The sequence below is a fragment of the Protopterus annectens genome, chromosome 3.part1 (assembly GCF_019279795.1).
Source record: "Protopterus annectens isolate FY-2018-M chromosome 3.part1, PAN1.0, whole genome shotgun sequence".
NCBI lineage: Eukaryota > Metazoa > Chordata > Ceratodontiformes > Protopteridae > Protopterus > Protopterus annectens.
Window position 1 is genome coordinate 1348201657 of NC_056732.1, and position 25532 is coordinate 1348227188.

At 43.7% G+C, this 25532-nt stretch overlaps 1 protein-coding gene across 6 annotated transcripts in view; it reads left to right on the plus strand.

Moving 5' to 3' along the window:
* THEM6 (thioesterase superfamily member 6) overlaps positions 1-24084 on the plus strand; it is an 838692-nt gene extending 814608 nt beyond the window's left edge. Inside the window, exon 2 of one of the 6 annotated variants that reach the window (XM_044067378.1) lies at positions 23517-24084. In XM_044067378.1, the coding sequence (XP_043923313.1) occupies positions 23517-23630 (114 nt within the window). In that variant the 3' untranslated portion in view covers positions 23631-24084. The remainder of the gene's footprint in view (positions 1-23516) is intronic. The other 5 variants (XR_006364262.1, XR_006364263.1, XR_006364264.1 and 2 more) reach the window with 5 other exon arrangements.
* The last annotated feature ends 1448 nt before the right edge of the window (positions 24085-25532 follow it).

Here is a 25532-nt window from a genome sequence, read left to right on the forward strand (position 1 = left end):
AAGTTACTAGGCTATTGACCCTGAGGCTCTTACAAGTCTAACCAAGAATTTAGCCCAAGTTCCAACAAGTCAGCACCCTATGCCACTGTCCAGTAGGGACACAGGTGTAATCCCAGGGGTGTATTTTCTGTTCCTCATCCAGTTATCTAGGTTGCACTTAAAAAAGTTTAATGAGGTACTCTGCTTCATGTGGAGAGGGAGTCTATTTCACAGAAGGGGGAGTCTCTGGGACTCAAATTTGTTCCGCAACAAGTCCTATTGATATCACAGACCAGTCTGAGGTCACTTGTGCAGGTTACATGAGTGGAGCTTAACCTGCTGATATGCAGCAGTCCCATTAAGGCAGGGTCTGAGATTGCTTTGTATGCCAGACAGAGGTCACCTCTAAGGAGTCTGTAGGAGAATGAATAGAGGGATAGGGCCTTTAGCCTATCTGTGTTGGGTAGATGTTTGAGGCCCTGGATTCTCCTGGTGCTGCATGTGCTTTGTGAGTATGTGCCGAAAGAGGCATTGTACTCAATAATGGGTCTTATAAGGGGAGAATACAGGGATGTTATGACCACCATGTCCCTGCATGAGCTACCCTTACTAATGAAGTGGGCCATGTAGAAAGCTTTTTGTGCAACAGAGGCAATATTGTGGTCAAAAGTCAGCTTGCTATCAACCTGGATGCCCAAGTTCCTCATGACTGATTGCATGCTTAAGACCTTATTATCAATGTGGTAATTTGTGGGGACATCACTCTCCCCAATGGAGATGATGATGCATTTTGTTGGCATTCAGTTTGAGGCCATGTTTCCAGCATCAGTCATTTGTTGGGGTGAGACCCTCTTGGAGGATGTCCACATCATTAGGAGAATTGATGGACAGCACCCAGCTTGCAGTCATCTACAAACCTGGTCAGCCATAGCCCACTGGTTTTGGCCTGCACCTCAGAAAAGTATATCTCAAACAGCAGAGGCCCCAAGACTGATCCCTGGAGTACACCGCTCATTGCGGGTCAACTGCTTGAGATGGCTTCCCCTATTTTGACTAGGTGGGTTCTATCAGTGAGCCAGTTTGCTACCCATCTGGTAACATATGGATTGATGCCTAGTTGAGAGAGTTTCTGTTCTATCTGAGTGGGGAATAGTATCGAAGGCTTTGGCCAGGTCAGGGTAGGTGGTATGCACCGTCTTCCCCTCGCCTGCGGCCTTGGTGACTGTCTCAAAAGAAGTCGACCTAATTTAACAGGCATGACCTCCCCTTGACAAAACCAAACTGTGTTGGGATCGAGTGTCTGCAGGTTGCCAGTGTCCTTGTTAATGAGGTCCATGATAATCCACTCCATGGCCTTACAGATAAGGTTAGTTAGGCTGATGGGTCTATAGGTTCATAGGTTCATAGGTTCATACTAGGCTATCTGCCCGAGGGCATTTACAAGCCTAGCCCATAGTTTTGTGGCTTACGCCACCCCTTTAGTATGGGGAACTATACCCATTATTTTGCTGTGCCTCTGTCGAGCAGTGACACTGAGGTAATCCCTGGGGTATATCTGCGATCTCCCATCCATTGGTCAAGATTTCTCTTGAACAAGGCCAGCGAGGTGCTCTGCCTCACATATACCGGGATTTTATTCCACAGCATAGGGAGTCTTTGGGTGATGAATCTATCCCTCCAGCACGTCCTATTAATAGCCGTATAATTTCCTGGATCGGTGGACGCTCCATCTTTGTGCAAAGGGATGACAGTGGCTGTCCTTCACTCTGCTGGGAAGAAGTTTGTACTCAGGTTTTGGTTAAATAGGGTGCCTAATGGTGCTGCAAGTTCCTGCCTGAGTTCATGTAGGATGCAGCCTGGGAGGTTATCGGGTCCCTTGGAGGCTGTATTATTTTGCCTTTGAGCGGACACTGATGACTTGCTGCCTAGAGATAAAGGAAGGGGGGCAGTTACTGGGGATGTCCTGTTTTACTGATGGGGGGACAAAGGGGTGAAGTTTTCACTGAACCAGTCTGCCAGCAGGTTGGCTATATCTACAGTGTTTGTGTATGTGGTGTTCTTGACCATCAGTTCTGAGCAGATCTGGGTGGTTCCTTTAAGATTGCGAACATATGTGAAGAAGGCCTTATGATTGTCTTTAGTAGATATGGCCAGTTTGGACTCAAAGTTTGCTTTGGAGGATTTTACTAGTGCTCTTATTTGCTTGTTCCAGCAAAGGAGAGATTGCTTCCAATTAGACACCTGCTCCTGCTTGGTCCTGGACAGCAATGTTTTCTTTTTACTGTAGAGCTTATTTTTTGCAGGTGTCCATCAGACAGGTTTACTCTTCCTTGAGGAGGAGGATTTTGTCCTTTTGGGTATTCCTGATTCCATGCAGATATATAAATGCTCATATAACACTTTGGTGTAGGTTTGGACATATGTGCCAGTTCCTTTGGAGGGGAAGGGTGCTGTGAAGCTGTTTATACCTTCCCTCAGGAGGTTTTAATCACCTTTGGAGAATTTCTTTGTTCGGGGGGGGGGGGGTCGGGGGATGGTGACTTTGAAAGTGACCACTTTGTGGTCAGATCTTACCAGGGATGATGACAGTGTAGGGATGCTGCAGTGGTTACTCATGTTGGTTAATACCAAGTCCAAGATATTTTCACCTCTTGTGAAGGTGTCAACCAACTTGTCCAAGGCATTTGCATTGATGAAATCAAGGAATCTCTGGGCATTTGTGTTTTGGCACGAGTATTTCTTCCAATCTATGGCTGGATAGTTAAAGTTGCCCAGGATCAGGGTAAAGAGTTGAATCTTGACAGATTTGAACAGGTCCAGATAGGTGGAATGGGCATCTTGAGTTAATGTTGGAGGCCTATAGCTAGCTATGATTTGAATATGGATTTTGTCATTTGTTAACTGCACCTGGAGTGTTTCCTGTACATCATACTGTTTGACCAGCCTGCTGGTGGTGTGTGTGTGTATATATATTTTGCACCTCCACCTTCTTTTGCTTTGCTGCCCATGGTTTGGGGTCTGAATGTATGATAGGATGAGTAACCTGGTATGGCTAGGGTGTTTGCCACATCTTTGAACCAGGTTCCTGTGACTGCACAAATGTCCGCATCTTCCAGGGTTAAGAATGCTTGCAATGAGTGCAGTTTCATGTTTAGTCTCCTAGCGTTTAGCAGCATGACCTTTAATTTACTTTTTGATGAAATTTTCATGTGGGTAGTTTTGACCTCCTTGCATTGCCTAAAAAGACAAGAGCCTTTGCCAGGAACCTGAAGCCCAGGGGAGACAGATGCAGGCAATCTCTGGAAAATCACCTTGATTTGTCAATCATGTCATCCCAGGTTGTCTGGTACTGGATCCCCTTGGAATGACAAAAAATCAAGCCTAGCCAATCACCTCATGTTAGAATCAAAATCTGCACCTTGTGCTTGCAAGGTAAATACTTTAACTATTGCACCAACCTCCCATTTTATTCCAGAATGCTTCTGGTTCCAAAGAAAGATCACTCTTGAAGACCAGTTTTGGATCTTTATTCTCTCAATCTTTGTGTAAAGATTCCAAAGTTCAAGATGTTGACCCTTCAAACAGTGTTACCTCTTATCCCAGATCAGATTTTCATGGTAACTTCAGACCTTAAAGATGTTTACCCTCACATTTCAGTAGCAAGCAACTTGAAGAGATTTCTAAGATTTTGTATGTCCGGGTCACATAATTCTCTGCATTACCATTTGGGCTGTCCCCTGCACCAGGAGTGTTTACAGAGTGTCTAGCCCCAGCAGTGGCTGTCTGCAGATTGCAGCCTCTCCATATTTTCCTTATTTAGGCAACTTGCTTATTTGTGCAGCATTTTCCTACTTATCAGGAAACCTTAACAAAGGTACCTTCCCTACTAGAACAACTGGGATTCCAGTTAAATATGCAAAAATCCTCCCCCCTTACTCTTTGTAATAGACAATGCATTTCAAAAGGCTTTCTTTCCTCAGGAGAATGTAGAGTTATATCTGGAAGTCTTCCTGAATTTTTCTCTTCAGCCTCAAGTTACAGCCAGAAAATTTCTCAGGATACTAGGACTACTGACTTGTATGAATCTCATGATTCTTTTTGCTAGGTTACATATGAGATTCAATGGTACCTCAAAAATGTGAGTTTCAGATTTCAGTTTTGGCCTTTATCAGCTCAGAACTGCATTGATTGAGGGATCACATGGCTCACAGTTCAGGTTTCTTTTTTTCTCCACCCACCCCAACATAATCTGTACTAACTAATTCCTCAGATTTTGCTTGGGAAGCAGTTTCAATAGGAGTAAAAGTGCAAGGACTTTAGAACAGTTTAGGGATAGCAAAGTACAACAATGTCTAAGAAATGTTTGCTCTGATCAATGCCATGAAGACTGTGCTTCATCACTGGGACCCTGGTCCACTATAGATTATCTCAGACAACACCATAGTGATGTGGTACATAAACGGGGGGCACCAGGTTGTACCCTTTCTGTACCAGCTGACAGTGATAGCCTGAGAATTAGGTGTACAGCACTCTCTCTGTTCAAGCTTCTTAAATTCTATAAGAACAAAGCATAGTGGCAGTAAAGGTAATCAGGTCCTGGACAGATACTTATGAGTGGAAGCTCAACTAAGAGGTCTTCCAGGAGTTGATCCAGTTTTGGGGAACACCTGAAGTAGATCTATTCGCGTCTGTTTCAGGACTCAATGTAGGCAGGTCCAGAAAATTTGTGCTGTTTTATTTCCCTGGCCAGGGATATCCTATGTGCGTCTACACCCTTTACAGTGATTTCCAGGATATTTCTGAAGATTGAGAAAGACACTCTAAAAATCACTATGGTGACTCCCTTCTAGCCCAGGCAAAATTGGTTCTCCCTTTTTATGGAAATGGACCGAGGTAATTACCACAAGCTTCCTCACAGACTGTATCTGCTCACACAGGACAAGAGAAGTTTGATACACGACTTCAACTGAGTGCCCATATTATTCAGTTTTGATATGTTGTAGGCATCTCTTTCATGAGGTTGTACAGCAGATATTGAAGGAGGTAGGAAAGCCTGCTACTAGGAAATTATATATTGACAAAAGAGAGATTTTCAAGCTGGTGACTAGCCAGTAACCAGGGACGGATCAGGGATTTCATAGCACTGGTACTTAAATATCTGTGTGAGTCATTATCTTCTGACCTCTAGTATGCCTCACTGAAGGTACATCTTGTGGCCATTTCATCATGTCTGCTCATGGATCCCCCTCTTTCATCTCTGTTTTTTCAAAGAGTTTCTGTTTGCGACAGCTCCTTGAAGACAGGATCCTCCTCCTTAAGATCCCAACTTTGTATTAGAAGAAATTTATTATGCCACCATTTTAACCTGCCAATCAGACTGATTTAAGGTTTATTACCTGGAAAATTGCTCTTTTGATTGCTTTGGTAGAAGAGCCTTATCTAGTTTATAGTACAAAAGGGGTTCACTCTGTGTGTAAACCCCTCTTTTATGTCCAAGGTTGTTTCAGAGTTAACATGGGACTGAGCCATCATGTTTCAGAGTTAACATTGAATCAAGCCATCAATCTACCTCTTTCTGTTCAGAACCTGACAACAATGGAAAAAAAGATTATGTACACTCCTGAATGTGCATAGGCAACTTGGGTATTATCTTGGCAGTACCAAGTCCTTTAGGAAAGCTAACCAGCTCTTTATTTCCTATTCATTGACTAAAAAAGGTCAGTATATGTCTAAACAGACTAGTTCCTGGTGGTTGTCATCTGCTATCTTTTTGTTACTCTCACCATGGAAAATCTATTCCAGGCAGTGTTAAGGCACATTCTACTACAGCCCTAGCTTCTACAATGGTCAAAGTTGTGGACTAGAGTATTCTAGAGGCAGCAACTTAGTCCAACATCTAAACATTTGCACAGCACTACAAGCTGGATTCCTTTTCTAGGTCCAGATCTGGCTTTGCTAGGATCATTTTACAGGGGCCGGTAAACCCTTATGCTTCCTTATCCCAGGTTTGATAAGCTATGGCAGTTTACCCATAGGCTGCTACAGCAGTGAGAATGATGAACATAGTACACTTTTGTGTAAGCTACACTTGAAGATATTTGAATTCTTCACTGCTGCAGTAGCCACATCCACCCACCCACCACCCCCTTATTGTCTATAGTTCTTGTGGGATATTTTTATAATTTGATAGTTTGTATTATTTAGATATATTTATATGTAGATGTTCTTATGGTTTGTTCAGGATGAGTTCCCCATTTCCTTAAGAGAGGCAAGAAAGTTCTTAAGATTTTTAGTCATGCTAGCTGTTTATATAACCCCTCCAAAAGGGTTCAGCCTATAAGCAGCCAGAGTGGCAGTGTGGAAGAGGATGAAAGCTTTTGAAAGTTGTCCTTTTTCTGTATTCTTGGCAGAATACAAACAGTAGGCTACCAAAGCAATGAATTTGAACATCTACTGTTATAGGTAAGGGCAACTTGCACAACTGTATATTCCTTAATTTGCTTTGAATTCTTTTTCTTCTTTTATGTATACTGCATTTATATTTCAGTTTAACAGTGTGCTTGCTGACATGGTTATCAGTTGTGGGAGTATGATGAAAAAATTAATTCCACATGTCCTGTTCAAAGATAACTTTACCATTATGTGTACTTCACATGCTACCTTGTCTACCAAGCCTGTCAACCTATTTTTCTCTTTACCTGTGGAGGACTACTCACCACACTCCAGTATTTATTAGTTACTCTTTATTAAATTAATGGACCCAGAAATAATAAGCATTTCTTTCATGACATATTTCATAGGAGGAAAGCATTCCAGAAGAGGGTTATTAAACTGTTGCATTCTCTGTAGTACTATTCATGTGATTAGGAAATTAAATAATTTGTAATATGTAGAACACTTTTACTTTCTCAGAAAAAAGTAACATAGAGGCTTATGATTAGGACTCTGTTCATAACTAACTTATTATCTGTATTAGAAATAGCTGTCAAAAATTTATTTCGAGAATAAAGCTCGTAAGATGAATTTTGACATCAGTTTTAGAACATGTAACTAGTGGGTTATGAACAGATGTCATGATTGGAAATCCCTTATAATTATTTATAATAGCCTGGGAATTTGGCAGCTCAGCAATATCTCTCCCTTCTGATGTTTTTATATTCCATTAGAGCAGAAAATAGTGGCAGACACTCTGAGATCTAGGGCAGACCACCTTGAATGGAAGTTATACCTGGTGATTTCCAGGATCTGATGCTATCCGTGTCATTATTGATTGTGGATGGATCTTGGATCGAACGTGTGATCCGAGCCAGCAACTGATAGTATAGATCCAGAGCTCAAGCTCCTCCCTTTCCCATGATTCCTTGCTAACCCACAACCCACAGATCTCATTTGCCTCGATTTTATTTGGATGTGCAGCCTGTAGCTCAAGCTTACCTCGATTCAGATAAGTGAAATTTTCCGTCTGACATTGTAAATCTTTATTCATTCCTTACTGTTAGGACTTCGGTTCTGTCCTCGGAACCAACACAATCATTACCAAGCTCACGCCAGCCAAAAACTCACAGCTAAGACCTACCCATAATGTCCCTCTCGTAGTCTCTTCAGATGTCATTTGCCGCGTTCCTCATCAGACGTGCCAAGCCTTCTCTCTCAAGCTAAGTGTAGTTTTTGTGTTAATTCCTATCAATACTAACTTTTTAGTCATTTTTGACTAATTTTCATCTTTCATCTATAGACTCCTTTACTTGCTCTGTTCCCTACCCTCTACCTTTGGTAGTTTCTTTTATACCATCATTGGTACTGTCCCTCTCCCCTACCTTAGGTAGGCCTGCTTTCCTACCACTAGTGGTATTTCTAAGTACCATTGTTGGTACTCTTCACTTTCTTTCTATCTGGATATAAAAAAAAAAAAAACTCTATTCTCTTTACTTTGCTGTTGTTTTTTGACTTTATCTTGTCAATAGGACTAGTGTGGTGTTTTGTCATTATGTCTGAAAACGCTAAATTGGGTTTTAAGCAGTGTGATAAGTGTGGGCGTAAGATGCCCAACTCAGACGGTCATGCTCAGTGCATTTATTGTTTGGGGGTTGACCACATTAATGCTTCGTGTGATATCTGTTCCAGCTTCAGCAATCGGACTTTGGCTAAGCTTAAAAACAAGTTGATTTTGAAGGGTATGATGAAAACTCCAATCTCGGATGCTCTCTCTGGGACGGAGGTCTCATCACCTCCTAAGACTAAAAAAAACATAAAGAGAAATACAGAGGCACAGGGAACTAATCTAAGGGGGCGGTGAAAGCCAACACATTCCGGCTAGGCTTATAAATGTCTTTGGGCAGATAGCCTAGTACCTACCTATTAAATGGAGTCACTAGGTTCCTACATCTCCGTGCGCCTCTGAACCAAGTCGACACCGACCTTCTCCTGCGCATTCAGCGCAGACAACCTGGGCACCAGGCTCTGTGTCTTCCCCCTCGATGCCGCCTTTAATTTTGACTCCTATTACTGTACTAGCTTCGGCACCATCCTCCTCGGTCTTGACACCGGCTTTGACTACGTACCCGACTGCGGAGGTTTCCCTGTTGTCACCGATTACTCTTGGAGCAATGTTTCCATTGGAACTGGTGCACTCTCGGAGCAGTGATTGGGCTGTCGGCACCATGATTCCTAGTTCGGTGCCTATTTTTTTACTGGCACAGTCTGTGGCCACGGCTCCATCAGCAGCTACCAGTCCTCTCAGAGCTCCTCACCTGGAGGAGGGCTCCTCGGGGTGGAGTGGGGTGTGACCCCAGTTCCGAGGTTGTCCTTCTCGGTTCCAGGCTCCCATCCCTCCTCAGGCTGGCCTGCTTTCCAGGTGATGGAGAGGGTCCTTGCCTCAACAAGATCGCAGTCAGCACCAATGGCATCGACACCAGAACCCCCATCTAGGATGCAGCTGTTCCAACCCCCTACTCTGGGATCCCGAGCACGGGAGCCACAAGATCCTCCCTTGAAGGGAACCCTTTCTCTGGAGTCCTCCTCAGAAGATCCCAGTGGGGAGCCACCCCAGAAGAAATGGTGTAAGAGGAAGCACCTTGATTCCCCTGAGGAATTTATCACTGAGGACACAGATTAAGATGAGGGAGAAGGGTCCCCATGGTCTCTCCAGGAAGACGTCTCATTTGGAGACATTCTCGAGATCCTCAAGCAGAGGGGAGACTGAAAGTCCTCTAACCCTTCTTCAGAGAAATCTGTGTTCTTGTAGGCCTTCTGTGCTCGGCCATCTACTTCCTGGGTGACCCTACCTGCAGATGATCTTGTAAAACTGATCATGCAGCGTGCCTGGAAAGCCTCTGACAACATAGAACCTGTCCTCCGGAGGCCAGACAAAATTTTATCCACCCTCGAAGACCAGCCCAATTGGTTCAAGCATGTTAGTAGTTGATTCCATGGTTATGGCGGCGGCCACCAAGAGGGAACTGGCAAAAGATATTTCCACTGTTCTTCCCCCAAACAGGGAGTCTCAGGCTATGGGCAGACTGGGGAAGTGGACCTATGCTTCAGCGACCTTTGCCATTCGATTGCTGAAAAATATGGCACACTTTACTCACCTCCAAAGAGACCTAATTTCAGAAATGTCTGCCTCTTTAGCGGGGGTTCTGCCTGATGGGGTGCGTGACACTGTCTTCTTACAGCTGGCTACCCTGGAATGTATCTCAAACTCCTCGATGCACTTGATCTCTCACACCACAGAGGGGACAGCTCGAGCAGCTGCATCAGGCATCGTCATGAGGTGACATGCTTGGATGCGTTTGTGTGATTTCGCAGACCCCTTTAAATCTTCCTTCATCAACGCACCTGTTGACGAAACTTCCCTTTTTGGTCCCAATGTAAGAGACACACTATCACAAAGTGAGAAAGACTGAAAGACCTTGTCTGCTATGGGCATATGTTTTTCCAGCCCCCAGAGATCCTATTCCAGGAACCAGAGGGGAGGAAAATTGTGGTTCAGGGAGTCCCAAGGATCTTTTCGTGACACTCGTGAGCAATCCCCGATTTTCCCTGCACCTACAAGCCTGGCAACTCATCACTATGGATGCATGGGTGCAGAGAATAATATCCAGAGGCTTCCATATCCCATTCGATCTTACTCCCAGACCCATCAAGTGCATCCCCGATGTTCCAGCCAGTCAGAGGGAGGTAGCAGCATTAGAAATCGAAAACCTACTAAGAAAAAGAGTCATCCAGCCAGTCCCACCAGACCAGAGAGGATCCGGTTTTTACTCAAGGCTCTTTTTAGTGCCAAAAAAAGACAGGGGACTGGAGACCAATTCTAGATCTCAGCTTACTAAACAAATTCATAAAACCTCAAAAATTCCAGATGGTCACGGTACAGTCCATCCTCCCCTTTCTAGGGAGGGACAGCTGGATGTGCTCTATAGATCTCCAGGACATGTATTATCACATAAAGATGGACAAACGCTCCCAGAGATTTCTCCGCTTCTGGCTGGGAGCCAGTCACTACCAGTTCAGGGTACTACCATTCGGTCTCTCAACAGCCCCCAGAGTGTTCACCAAATGTATGGCAGTTGTAGTAGCTCATCTTTGACTACAAGGATTCCAGGTGTTTCCGTATCTAGATGATTGGCTCCTTACCGCTACCAGGAATCTTCTCATTCACAGCCTGTCTTACACTCAAGGCCTTGCTCTTCACTTAGGGATTACAATTAACATGGAAAAATCTCAAATGTCCCCAACAAAAACACTGGAATTTATTGGAGCAATCTTCGACAAAACATCCTGTCAAGCTTCCCTTCCTCCCCACAGGCTCTCAAAAATAAAAATATAAAAAAATAAGAAGCCAGATTAAAGTCTTCCTCCAACAGACTTTTGTACCAACACGCCTTGTACTCCAACTATTGGGATCTATGGCAGCAACCATTACCTTAGTTCCAATGGCGAGGTTGCACATGAGACTAGTACAGTGGCTCCTTTCCTCACTCTGGTCAATCTTAACCCATCCTCTCGACCATTTGATATGCCTTACAAATCTTTGCAAGAAAGAAATGCTTTAGTGGATGAAGCCAGAATCAAATCTTTGGTGTTGACTGTTCTGCCTTCCCCAGCCCAGGGCCATGGTGACCACGGACACTTCCTTGCTAGGGTGGGGGGGGCATTTCCAGGGAAAGACAGTCCAAGGCATCTGGTTCCTCATGGAGGCCAATTTGCACATAAATGTCCTGGAATTGAGGGCAGTTCTCTTAACGTTGCAAGTGTTCCATACATCCCTCCCTTCTGGGACCACTGCAGTTCAGTCAGACAACATGTCCGTCATCTGGTATATAAACAAACAAATCGGAACCAGGTCTTACCCCCCTGTTTCGGGAAGCCGTGAGAATTTGGCACTGGGCAATAGCCTCCAACCGCTTTCTTTTAGCAATGCACATTCCCGAGAGTTTCATCCTTATTGTGGACAATCTGAGCAGGAACATCCTGATGCCTCAAGTGTGGTCCCTCAGTCCTATAATAGCGGATTAGATCTTCTACTGTTGGGGCAGGCCTTGCTGCAAACTGTTTGCTTCCCCTCTAAACAACAAATCCAGAAGCTACTTTGCCCTGATCCCCCATCAGGGGGAGTCACCGAGGGATGCTGTGATAAAATCTGAAGAAATGTCGAAACCACCACGAAGATGAATAAAAAATAATTTATTGTAGATCAAAAAGAACAAGCGCTTTCACGCAATATAAATTGCGCTTCCTCAGGTTACAAATTACAGAGCCAAATGAGCACCTTTATACAAAAGTAATACCTTATAATTAAATCATTAGGACAATCATTAATTGAGCAATCAAGGTGCTAGTTGGTATAAAATGAAAGTTCACAATTGACATCACTAACAAACCAGCACATTTGCACATAAACAACCTTATCATCATTCAAAAGACACATCAAATGCAACGTTGTAAATATGAATGATGTTGTTAATCATTAAGTAAATATCTTAGCATAGACCAAAGAGGCATAAAAATATGTTCATGCCGTAATTGTCTAGGTACTAAGTAAAGCTTACATTGTGCGCTCACAGGAAGCTATGCCCATATTCAGAAAATCTAGTGCTAAGAGTTACCATAGGTACTTAATTCTGTAATGAGCATGATCAAAACAATTAAGGTCTAATAGCCATCGACTCAAAAGATTCATATATCAGGAAGTATTGCCCATAAAAGGCTATGAATCCAGCCAAAATACCTATATAGAAACACCATGAAGAGGTAACGACAACAATGCAAAAGGGCAAGATGCATGCTTGGCCCTCGGGTCTGTTGTATGCCTTTCCTCCATTTCCCCTCATCCCGAAATTCCTCTAGAAAGCTCAAAGGTTGAGAAGCAAAGTGATCTTCATTGCCCCGTATTGGTCCTGTCAAGATTGGTTCCCTTTCCTTAGCCTTATCTGATTCACAGCCCGTGGATCCTGGAGCAATCCCAAGGTCTGCTATCTCATCCTCGGGGACTAATTCACACCAATCTCCACAGCCTCAAGCTCACAGCTTGGTTTCTCCACTTCCGATGATTGCCAGGCTTTCTGATATTTCATCTCCTGTCCATGAGATTCTTCTGGCTTTACACAGACCTTCCACCAGGAAAATGTATTCTAGTAAGTGGGCTAGGTTCTCTACATGGGCCAGAGATCATGACATAGACCCTTTCTCCATGCCTATCCAGAAGATCCTATAATACCTGACTACCCTTCTACATGCAGGAGCTTCAGCATCGACAATTACTGTACATTTAGCAGCTATCGCAAATTTTCACAATGGATTTGATAATTCTTCTGTTATGTCGCACCGTCTTTGCAAAACCTTCTTGAAAGGAGTATTACATGTTAAACCTCCTGTCAAGCCCCCCATAGAGCCTTGGGACTTGACTTTGGTGCTTTAGTCATTAACAAGCCCTCCTTTTGAACCTTCTAATACATGTGATATGAATTTTTTGTATTGGAAGACTCTACTTCTAGTAGCCCTTACCTCAGCAAGAAGAGTATCTGAGTTGCAGGCCTTGAGTGTCAAGAGACCTTATTTGATTTTTCACAGGGAAAGAGTGTCCCTACATATTGACCCATCCTTCTTGCCCAAGGTCATTTCTGGGTTTTCAGTCAACCAATCTATTGACCTGCCAGTTTTCTTCCCTAAGCATTCAGATAGAGGGGAATATCTTTTGCATACCCTTGATGTTCATAGGCAACTTTTACTTGGACAGAACTAAATCTTTCAGAAGAACGGATCAATTGTTTGTGGGACCCGATTGGGTAGGCCTGTCTCCAAAGTGACTCAATCTTTCTGGCTTAGAAACATCATTACCTTTATCTACCATCAGAATAAACTGCCTTTATAAAGGCTCATTCGACTAGATCGATGGCTACTTCTGTGGCTTTTCATTCCAGAGTCTGTCTCTGGATGATATCTGTGCAGCAGCCACTTGGGCAAGCCCTCATACCTTTATCACTCATTACAAATTGGATTTGGCCTCCAGGGGACGAGCATCTTTTGGTTCTATGGTGCTCAGGAATATCCTTCCTTAGGGCCACCCAGGACTCAAGTAACTGGGGACTCGTTCCTAACGGTAAGGAATGAATAAAGATTTACAACATCAGATAAAGAAGTTATGTCTTACTATAATGTTCCATCTGTGTTGTAGATTTTTATTCATTCATCACTTACCACCCTCCTTCCCCCTGCCTGGACTCCTGGTGGACTTTAAGATTTCCTTAGTTAAGGTATTTGCTCAGACAGAGCCTCCTACTGTCTCTTTTCTTACCTCTGTAATATAAGGGTGGGCAAACTCGATCTGAAGAGACTATGAGAGGGGCATTATGGGTAGGTCTTAGCTGAGAGTTTTTGGCTGGCGTGAGCTTGGTAATGGCCATATCAGTTCCGAGGACGGAACCGAAGTCCTAACAGTAATGAATGAATAAATATGTACAACACAGATGGAACGTTATGGTAAGACATAACTTCTTTTTTTTACTGGGGTTTTCTTCCTTTTGACCTGTCTTCTTTCAGCCGTAGTCTAGTTAGGTTTCCTCCCCTTCCAGTCGATTTTAGGCTCTTTTTTTAAGCTTCTCCTGTGGGTTCCTGCCCTTTTTTCCCCAGGTTTTTTGGGTAGCTGTTAGCTCTCTCTGCTGCTCCCTTAGCAGGTAGTTTCTTTGCCCCTCTCTACTCCTTCCCTTTCTGTGTAGAGTACAGGTGTTGGGTGTTTTATGAGTGTGTGTGGCATCTGAAAAGCCTTCTGGCTTTAAAAGATGCTCCTTGTATGGTCAGAAAATGTCCCATTCCGACTCACACAAGGAGTGTGGTTATTGCCTGGGAGAGCCTCACCTGGAGGTCGACTGTGACATTTGTGTTGGATTCAACCCCAGGCCTCTCCTGGAATGCAGGAACAAGCTCCTGCTTAAGAGGCTTGCCAATGGGGGTCCTCTGGTCTCCGGTTCCCCTTCTAAGCTTCCCACCCATCCCAAGCAGAAGTCTTCATCCTCTAGAGATTCTCTAGCCAAAAGGCCGAGGCTCTCTGATCGCAGTTACATGGATCCGAGCCTAGCCTCTTTGTCTTCAGATATGGGCTCTTCTGCTCCAAGAGCCCTGGCTGCTTCTGTCTGATCTGAGACCTTGGAGCCTTGAGGCCCTTGGATCTGATTCAACACGGACCATCCTCAGATCCGACCCACCCATCGAATCCATCTACAGCGCTGGCTGCTCCTTTGAATCTACTCGGTCTTCGGATCCAATGGTTTTATTGGATCTGCTCATTATTGATCCCTACAGGTCCAGGAGTTTGGATCCGAGGTGCACAAATCGGTCTCCCTCTTGGGACTGCAGGCCTTTAGCTAGGTTGAGACATTTCTCCATTTCTTCCAAATCCGCCAGGAGTTTGCTGCCCTTAGACATGGATAGGATGATGAGGATCTTTCTCAAGGCCCAAATTAAGTTGGACTTGTTACCATCCCCTGCTCAGTTGCCAAGGGGATCCTCTCCATCCACAGGACTTCTCTCTCCTCATCTGACCCATCTGGGTTTGGAAATTCAGGATCAGAGCATTCCCTGTGAGAGGCCGGCAGTGTCCCCCATATCTTCCCTTCCCACACCATTAGGGTCCCGGGTGGGCTCTGTTCCGTTGCCCTTGGAACTGGCTTTGCCTAGGTCCTGCGAGGTCTGTTTTTGTTCCCGGGGTGGGGTCGGACCTGGAGTTTTCGGACCATTACCTCCCTTTGGGGGCCTCTGCACTGGATAGCTCTGGACCAATATCATCTAGAGACGTTGGTGCTGCATCAGGTCCCCGCTTCCTTCCCAGGTGGGCTGGGGCCATAGGGGATGGGGGGCTTTGTCCAGTCCATTGGCCTTCCAGGCAGTAGAGAGGACCTTCTCTAGCTGGGCAGTTATCTCTCCTTCAGCTCTAGGTCCTCCCCGGTTTACTATCATAATGTCAGACCGGACTCTGTCTAACGCTGCTTACATTGACCCACGTCCACGAAAGTTGACATTGCTGAATCCCTACATTGCCGAATTACATCTCGAATGCAACCACGGAACGGACTTTAACATGGGTCAAGATAGGGGTGAGATTTGTAATTCGGCAATGTCGGGTTCGACATTGTCACCATTCGACCCCCTGCCTTTCATTGAAGTGGATTCGTCCAAATCCACTTCAACATAATGATAGTAAACCGTCCTCCCCAGCCCTCACATTGGGCAGGGAGACCTCATCATCCTTCCAGGTCAGCCCTCCTGTGAGTGCCTTCAGATGGGCATTAACATCTCAGTGTCCATGCCTCTTGCAAGCCCTCCCCAGGTCACATTATGAAGGAGCCTCCTCAGAAGACGCCGTGCAAGAGAAGGCACTTGGACTCCCCTAGAGAGTCCCTCATTGAGGACAATGATTTTGAGAAAGGAGACGGGTCCCCCAAACTTCCATCTGAGTAAGTGCCCTTTGGGGACATCTTCAAGATCCTAAAGGTAAAAGGTGGTTGGTCTACTCCTGCCCCATCTTTAGAGGAATCTGTGTTTTTGACAGCTTTTGGGATGGGCCCTTCTACCTGGGTGTCTCCCCCTGCCAATGAGCGCATGTAACTCATTGCCAACAGGGCGTGGAAGGAGACGGACACAGTAGAACCAGCTCCCAAAAAGGTTGACAAGTTTCTAAGTCCCCCAAGAATAAGACCTTTTGGAGTAAGGGCGTCCCTGCTAATGCTAGCTTGGTGGCCGAAGCTCCTAAGAAGGAGGTTGTGAAGCAGAGCTCCTCGGTCCATCCCCTGAACAAGGAGTCTCAGGTGATTGACCATTTTGGGAATGACATGTATGCCTCCGCTACATTTGAGGGTACCCAACTGCAAAGGGATTTGGTATTGGAGCTCTCCACTTCCCTATCTGAGTTGCTGCCTTTGGAGAGTCTCAATTTGGTCTCCCTGAAGCTGTCCACTCTAACCTCACTGGCTAACACTTCAATGAGGTCGATCTCCAATGCAGTGGAGGCCACCTCTTGAGCGGCAGGCACAGGCATTGCCATCAGGCGTCATGCCTGACTTCGCCATTGCGGGTTTGCAAAATCCTTTAAGACGTCCTTCACTAATGCCCCTTTTGACGGGTCAGCCTTGTTTGGACCCTCTGTCAAAGAGACGTTTACCACAGTGAGCAGGAAGGAAAGACTCTGTCCATGGTGGGGATCAAGTTCTCTACACCCCAAAGATCCTTTTCCAAATATCTGAGGGGTAGTAAGAAACTTTGCTTCTGCAAGTCTCAGCCTTCCTTCCAGGATGCTCCTCAGGAATCCTTTTTCCGGCCGGGGCATGGGATTTGATAGTAGACGCCATCCTAGAGGTGGGGGGGGGGTCGCAGAACCAAGGCTCCCAGGAACCCTTCTTGGAGAAGCCCCCTCAGTGCTCCTGAAGCATTGCCCAGTTGTCCTGTCCTGGATGCATTCAGGGGTCATCTCTTCCTCCGTCCACTAGTCTGGACAAGTATCACCTCAGATTAGTGGGTGTTAAAGATAATTTCCAGGGGTTGCTTCATACCCTGTTTTCAACCCCCCTCCAGTTGAAAGTTCTGTCCCAGACATTCCACCCCCGCCAAAGGGAGTTGGCCCTTCTCAAGGTCCAAGACCTTCTTCAAAAAAGAGCCATCCAAGAGGTCCCAACATGACAATGAGGGTCCAAAACTTACTCTTGCTTCTTTTTGGTGCCCAGAAGACGGGGACATGCATCCCATTTTGGACATCAGCGAACTGAACCTGTCTGTCAAGATGTCCAAGTTCTGGATGGTCACTTTTAACTCATTTCTGCCTCTTCTGCACAAGGACAACTGGATGTGCTGGGTAGATATCAAGGATGTGTACTATCATATCGAAATCGACAGATGCTCCAGGAGATACCTGCAATTTTGGCTAGGGGCCAACCGCTATCCATTCAGAGCCCTGCCTTTTCAACTCACCACAGCCCCCCAGGTGTTTACCAAATGCATGGCAATGGTGGCAGCTCATCACCAGCTGCAAAGTTTCCAGGTCTTCCCAGACCTGAATGATTGGCTCCTCATGGCCCCCATGAGGCAACAACTCACTATGGCCACCAATTATACCCTCAATCTCTTTCAGGATCTGGGCATCACAGTCAACCTGCCCAAATCCTGTCTTTCCCCATGTCAAAACCTGGAGTTTATTGGGGTCCTTCTGGACATGATGTCAGAGACTGCAGCACTTCCCATACACAAAGCCCAAATCATTTGGGACCAAGTCCATCAGTTGCTGGATCTACATCATCCCAAGGTCCACTTCATCTTGCAGGCACTAAGTTTGATGGTGGCGGAAATCCAGTTAGTGCCTCTCACCAGATATCATATGCGGGTTCTGCAGTGGGCTCTAGCGGTACAGTGGTCAGCTCAGTTTCATCCCATGTCCATGATCATCAGGATATTTCAGGTGTGCAGACATCATCTTGCTTGGTGGCTCCAAACTCAGTATCTCATACTAGGCAGACCCTTCTGTCTTCTGCAACCCAAGGCCGCAGTGACCATGGATACCTCCCTGTTGGAGTGAGGATGGGGCATTTTTGGGGAAGGATGGTTCAAGGCACATGGTCCCCCTTAGAGACAAAATTGCACAATGTCCTAGAGATTAAAGAAGTCCTTCTAATGTTGCAAGCCTTCCAGAGTGCCTCCTTCTCGGGACTATAGGAATTCAAACAGATAACATGGCAGTGGTCTGGTACATCAACAAGCATGGGGGAACACGGTCTTATCCCCTGTGCAAAGAGGCCATGTGAGTGTGGGAATGGGTGATGTCTTCCAGATGCTTTCTTCTTGCAATGCACATTTCTGGCAGTTTCAACGTGTTAGCGGACAAACTCAGCAGATCTATCCTGAGTCCTCATGAGTGGTCCCTGAATCTGACAGTGGTACATCGGATATTCGACTGTTGGGGTCTTCCTTGCTGCAATCTTTTTGCCTCCCTGGACTACCACAAATGCAGCAACTGCTTTGCCCTGATCCTCCCTATTGGGGAGTCACCCAGGAATGCTCTGGTACACGATTGGCCATCGGGACTTCTATACACTTACCACTATCTCCCCTCATTCCCAAAGTCTTACAGAAAGCCCATCACCTGAAGACACCTCTCATTCTCATTGTCCCCTTTTGGCCTCATCAGGTGTGGTTCTCCCTCCTTTGTCTCATCTGAAATATCCGCCCTGGATATTGGAGCCCATCCCAGATCTCATTTCCCATCCTTGGGGGCTTCCTCTTCCCAATCTCCAGTCTCTTCATCTGACCACATGGTTCATCCAGTTCCAGTGATCCTTTCCCAGTCCAGGCTTCCCTCTCTGGTTAAAAGTAATATCTTGGCCTCTCAAAAACCATCTACCAAGAAGGTATATTTCAATAAATGGAAGAGATTTTCTGTTTGGTCTAAACAACGCAATCTAGATCCCTTTTCAGCCCCATTCTTGATATTCTGTTCTTGGCCTCTCTTTTTCACCAAGGGGCCAGTTTCTCTACGATCAAACTCCAATTGTTGGCCACCTCTAACTTCCATTTGAATGAAAGTCCCACCTTTTTTTCCAGGCTGTGCAAGTCCTTCCTCAAAGGGGTCATTCTTCTAAAAACTCCTTTAAAGGATCCCTCCCCACCATGGGATCTCACTCTAGTGTTGCAGTCTTTGGTGCAGAAGCCCTTTGAGCCTTCAGCAACCTGTGATCTTAAATTCCTGTCCTGGAAGATGGCCGCCTTGGTGGCTATAACTTCGGACAGTAGGGTCGGTGAGTTGCAGACTCTCAGCATTAAGCCCCCTTTCACGGTGTTCCACAAGGGTAGGGTGTCTCTCAGGACCAATCCTTCATTCATCCCTAAGGTAGCCTCGGAGGCTAATCTTAAACATTCTGTTCAGCTTCCTGTGTTCTTTCCCAGTTTTTCTAATAAAGAGGAATATATATTGCATTGTCTGGATGTCCATAGACAGCTACATTTTTATCTTAAGAGAACTGAAGAATTTATGAAGTCCATTTAGCTCTTCATTACCTTCTCTCAGGCCAGGAAGGGTCAAGCAGTTTCCAAGGTATCTATTTCATGTTGGATCGCCAGCTGTATTTCCTACATTTACGAAAGCAGGCACCTGGATCTTTCTGGATCAGTTAAAGCTTACTCTGCTAGGTTGGTAGCCACATCTTCCGCCTTCTTGGCAAAACTTTCTTTGGATGAGATCTGCACCGCTGCTACTTGGTCTTAACCTCCACACCTTTGTTATGCATTATAAGTTGGATTTGCTGTCTAGGAACAGGGCTTCCTTTGGTTCCTCTCTGCTCCAGTATATCCTTCCCTGAGGCCTCCCAGGGTTCATAGTAGATGGGGACTCGACCCATCCGTGATCAGTAATGACACGGATAGGATCAAATAAAGAATTATGTACTTACCGTAACTTGGAACCTGTGCTATCCAGTGTCATTATTCATCACGTTTCCACCCTCCTTCCCCCTCCTTCTGGAGATTTGGTAGATATGGAGGTATGTCTGTCTTTAGGAGTTCTTCAGTTTTATAGGCAGTTTTCACTGCCTTTTTCTCTGTATCCAGCAAACTTGATCTGAGGATTGTGGGTTAGCAAGGGAACATGGGAAGGAGAGGAGCCTGAGCTCTGGATCTGTCCTTTCAGTTGCCGGCTCGGATCCGAGGTCAGATCCAAGACCCATCAGTGATGAATAATGACACTGGATAGCACAGATTCCAAGTTACAGTGAATACATAATTCTTTATATTATCCGTCTGCATGGAATTCTTAAAATAGATGTACTTGCTTCCATACGCAACAGACATCTGAAAAAATTGCACTCTAGGGATCCTTGCAGAAAGGCCTGAAAGACAGATTATTTTTCCTTTCTGTGTCAGGACTGGTTATGCCTTCCCTCTCCATTTCCTCTTATTACCAGAGTTCTTTGTAAAATCCATAAGGACGCTCCCAAAACCATCTTGATTATTTTCTTTTGGCCCAGACAGCATTGGTTCCCTGTATTCAGGAAAATGGACAAGGGCAGTTACCACAAACCTCCCCACAGGATACACTTACTTATACAGGACAAAGGATTTCTGATTCACTCCAGCCTACAGAAACTATATCAGTATGTGTGGATGATAGAAGTTTGATTCCCCCTGAGGCCAATTTTTTTTTTCTGAGGATATGCAATAGGTATTAAAGGCAACTATGAAACCTTCTACTAGAAAATCATATTTGACAAAATGGAAGTGATTTTCTGGTTGGCGCCACAAGAGGAACCAGGATGCTTACAGGGCTGAAACTCTTCTGGTTCTCCAGTATCTTTGAGAATTATGCAAATCAGGATTTTCTTAATTCATCTTTCAAGTCCTCTTTTAACCATTTCTACTTGTCTTCCCTCAGATTCATCCTTTTTCTCCTTATCTCTCAATTTTTGAAATTGGGTACTACACATTCATCCACCTAGAAAGCGGGTGGCTTCTCTTTGAGATCTTAACTTTGTTTCAGAAGAACTTCCTGTTTTACCTTTTGGACCAGCTGGTCAGTGACTTACTTGTAACATGGAAAACAATTTTATTTAGTGTTCTGACTTTAACTAGGAGAGTATCTGAGATACAAAAACTCATGGTGATAAAACCTCACCATTCATAGGGACCAAATAACCTTGAGACCTAACTCTTCCTTCATACAAAATGTGGTTCCAGAACTCACTTTAAATCAATCCATTTATCTCTCTGTTTTTTTTTTTTCCTGCAAACTATGGGAGGGAGAATCTTACATACTCTGGATGTCCACAGGCAATCCAGATACTACATAGACAGGGCCAAAAACTTTAGAGCACCTGATCAGCTCTTCATGTCCTTTGAAGTTAAAAAGAAAGGAAAACTAGTATCAAAACCAACAGTCTCCAAATAGTTATCCCATGCCGTCCAATTTTATAATTCTTGCCATGGAAAATTCCTCCTCAAAAGGTTAAGCCTGCTCTACCAGAGCATTGGCTAACTGTAGAGCATTTTGGAAAGGGGTGGACTCTAGAGATACTCTAGGGGCAGCAAAATGGTCTTCTTTACGCATCTTTATTAGACATTGTAAGATTGATTCCTTCTCCAGGGCAAGAGCAGGGTTTGCTTGGACTATTCTCCAGGGGCCCCAGAACTCTAACCATTCTTCTTTCTCCTTAGTTGTTTAGGCTTTGGTAGTCATCCCATACAGCTCAGACTACTGCAACAGTGATCAAGTAATGAACATAGTACAGTTGTGCAAGTAAACTTACCATAATATGGATGGTCAGATAGATCACTGTTGCAGTACGAAAATCCACCCTCCTTCCCCCTTATGTTTTTTTTCCCTTTGGTCTTCTATTGGATCCTATCCCTCTCTCTCTCTCTCTCTCTCTCTCTCTCTCATCCTTTGGCCATGGCTTAGTTCCACTTATCCCTGTTTTTCCTTTTTCTTGTAGTAAATAAGTAACTTTAATTGGACTTTATCATCTATATAGGACTCAAAGCTTTCCTTTCTGCGAGTTAAGAATCTGTGAATTCTGACACCTATATGTCTATTTTTGTAACATTATACCCAAAGATATGTACTGTGCATGTGGAAGATGACCAAACGTTTTTGAATACTTGTTGGATGTCCAGTCCTAGAAAGGATACATTCCAAGTAGTGTAGTCTACTGCAACAGTCATCTATTCAAATATCTACTGTTATGGTAAGTTTACTTACACAGCTGTACTTTATAACTGTTGTCATGCACCCTTTCTTACATACAAACCTCTCCCAATAATAAGGTTGAGTACTGATTTTGTGACTGCAGAAATCAAACATTAAAAAAAAGTCAATGAGATCAACAGCAAGTGATGGGGGGTGCAAAGCATGAAGAATGATAGTTGTGCCCCTTTACTCCCATAACTAACTAGTGTAGAGAAGAAAAGGTTAAATCTGCTTTATATGATATTGGGTGAGATATTTGGATACTGCTTATTTCAGATGTAGCCTAGCTTCTTTAGGCAGTTGCAAAACATGCTGCATTGGCACATTGATGTAATTCTAATACACTTAAGAGTTGTATGTACTACAAAGTATTGTAACCAGGTTGCAGATCACAATGTATTCCAAAGATATATTTCAAGAAATTCCTATGATGGGTTTCTGTAGGTGAATGGAAGAGTGACTGAACAGAATTTCATTAGGTCGCTGTGGTTTCCCAAATATTGTCAGAGTTCAAAAATGTTCATATAAGAACAGAAAAACTTCAATCTGTTGATTAAGTTCACCACATCTTTCATTGTTGGAGTTATGTCAGTGGGCGTATGGGATGGTATTTGCAGAAGACAGCAATTTCAGTTTTGCCGTGAACCAAAGGTTATAGAAATCCCTAGTGCTCTCTTTCTGTGTGTACACTGCTTTGGTAATGCTACACATGTTTAGTATGTGTAAGCTCAACTTTTTTTTTAAAACTGCATTGTATTTATTAAAGATTAACATACGTATAAGAAATAATAAGATAATCATTGCATTTTACAAAATACTTCTGTCAGTGTTGATGAGCAGTTTGCTATATTGACTCATACATAAATATTTGTTAGAATTAACCAGAAAAGAAAAATAACTATATACAGTATACACTATTTACAAGTTCAGGTATCACACAATTGCACCTTAAGAGCTACATGCATGCACACTCACAATTGTTGTGATATCCAGGTAGTAGGCATGAAATTTTGTACTTATCAACACGTTATTCCAAGCAGATGGCAGCTTAACATTCTGGTTAGCATCTTTGAAAGAGTACAAGATAATACTTGCATTAAATTGTTAGCATAATCTTGAGGCAATATTTTCCTAGATTTCCATTCTTTGGCACAGGTCAATTTAATTCTGTAAGCTCAAATTTGAAGAACACATATTAATAAGGCAAATCATTTTTCAGTGTGTGTGTGTGTGTGTGTGTGTGTGTGTTTGTTTGTGTGCGCGTGCACACTTATGCTTGTTTTGTAATTGGAGTGATTACAGCATCTTTTTCTTCCCTTTTTAGGTGGACCCACCAGATTATCCTGCAGAGCTACAGCACTGGCTCAACTATAACGAGACTAGCAGCCTGAAGCTAAGGGGTGTTGACCATGCCAGCAATGATGTCAAATTGCAATAGCATGTGTGATCATTTTTGGTTATTGAAGGAAGAATTTTTGGAAGAGAGCTTTGACTTAAACTTTAAGGACTTTCCAGGCATGGTGGTTGAATTTAAGAGTTATCCCACTATTTCGTGTGAAATGTTTTGAGATGTATCACTTATCTTAAGCATCCCTGCTTCTGCTCAGATGTACTAAAAGTTTGCTTCCAAGTTACATTCATACATTTTGAAATTGTTATCAGTAGAATTCTGCTACACTGACTACTGAAATATGTCATTAAATAATAGTTATTTAGAGACTTCATTCATCAGTATGTATTCCTGCTGTGATGTTTCTATCCCTTGCTGAAGAGTTTGCATCCATGTTAGCATACCAGACCATCCACAGACCTGTTTATTAAGCCTTTCTTTATTTGTTATGATGTTGCATATTGCAAAATGCTATTTTAATGCATAAACATGGGGAAGATAATTTTATTGTTTGTGATGTTTTGTTTTTCACATGTATGTATCTTCATTTATTCTTCCATGTCATCTCATAAATCACCTGCATGATACTTGGTGTGTGCTTGGTTATAACAGATAAATGTTAGGACTGCTTATCTAAAATCATCACATTTTAATGTTTGGGCATGCTCTTATGATAATATACTATTAATACTACAACTTCTTATAGCTATTGCATTTGTGCAATTCATGGGAGTTTCAGGGCAGTTCAGTCTTACAATCATCAACTCCTTGCCAATAACCACCTTCAGGCTGTACCCTTTTCTCAGGTAGGTCTAGGCTAGTTAGCCCTGGGGTAAAGTTGAGGCACCCATGCAGTCATCCAGGTTCTGTGTGAAATATGACAATATATTACAGTGCTTAACCTCCAGGGGCAGCTTATTTCAGAGACTGTAGAGTTACTGCATAATGAATCCCTGTCTGTGTCTCTCTATCACGTTCTGTTTATCTGCCAGAGAAGATTCAGGTCCTTCGTTCTGGGGTTTGCTAAGATATTACACTTGCAGAGATATAGGAGCTGTAGGACAACGGAGTCTTTAATGGTGCAGTAGGCGAGGCACAAATTGCTGAACAGTCTATAATATATAACATAGTGTTTCTAGCCTGTATTGGTACTCAGTATCTGTAAGCCTGCATCTTTTAATTATGAACCTTGGGGACTTCTGTAATGAGACATTGTACTCTATAATTTGTCTAATCAGTGCTGAATATAAAAGAACAATGACATATTTAAATTTGGATGATATACCCTTGGCAATTAGTTGTGCTGGGTTGAAAGTTTTTCTGATTATAGTTGCCACTTGATTATCAAAGTACATGGAACTGTCACTGTAGGTACCTGAGACCATGACTACATTTTCATTTAGTACTGGAGTATTGTCGGTACGGTATGTTGAAGACAGGGGCTGTTTGCCAAAGGAAATGATACTACACTTTTTTTGCATTTCATTTTGGCCTGTTTTCAGTACACCTAATTAGGGTAAGTTCTTTCTGAATGACACAGGTGTCATAGGAGATCTTGACAAGTAGCGTAGTTAGGGTGGGGTTAAGGGGACAGCTGCCTCGGACACAAAGTGTTAAGGGGAGCGATCAACAAACACACAGCTTTTCCTTAGTGCATTACCGATATTTAAATACCAAAATTTGCAGTCTGAACTGAAATACTTATTGCTCCATATTTGGCATAAACTGTATCAAGCAGTTTGCTACAGCTTAAAAGGTAAGAAGAGCTTTTTTTTTTTTCCTGGAACTGAAGTGCTTTAGCACTCCATGTGTGGCATAAACTGTAAAAACTGTTTCTACATAGCAAGCAGCTGCTGTTGTTAAAATAAAAAAGAGCTTTTTGTAACTGTATGAACTGAAGCACTTTGCACTCAGTGTGTGGAATAAATTGTAACAATTGCTGCAGTTTAA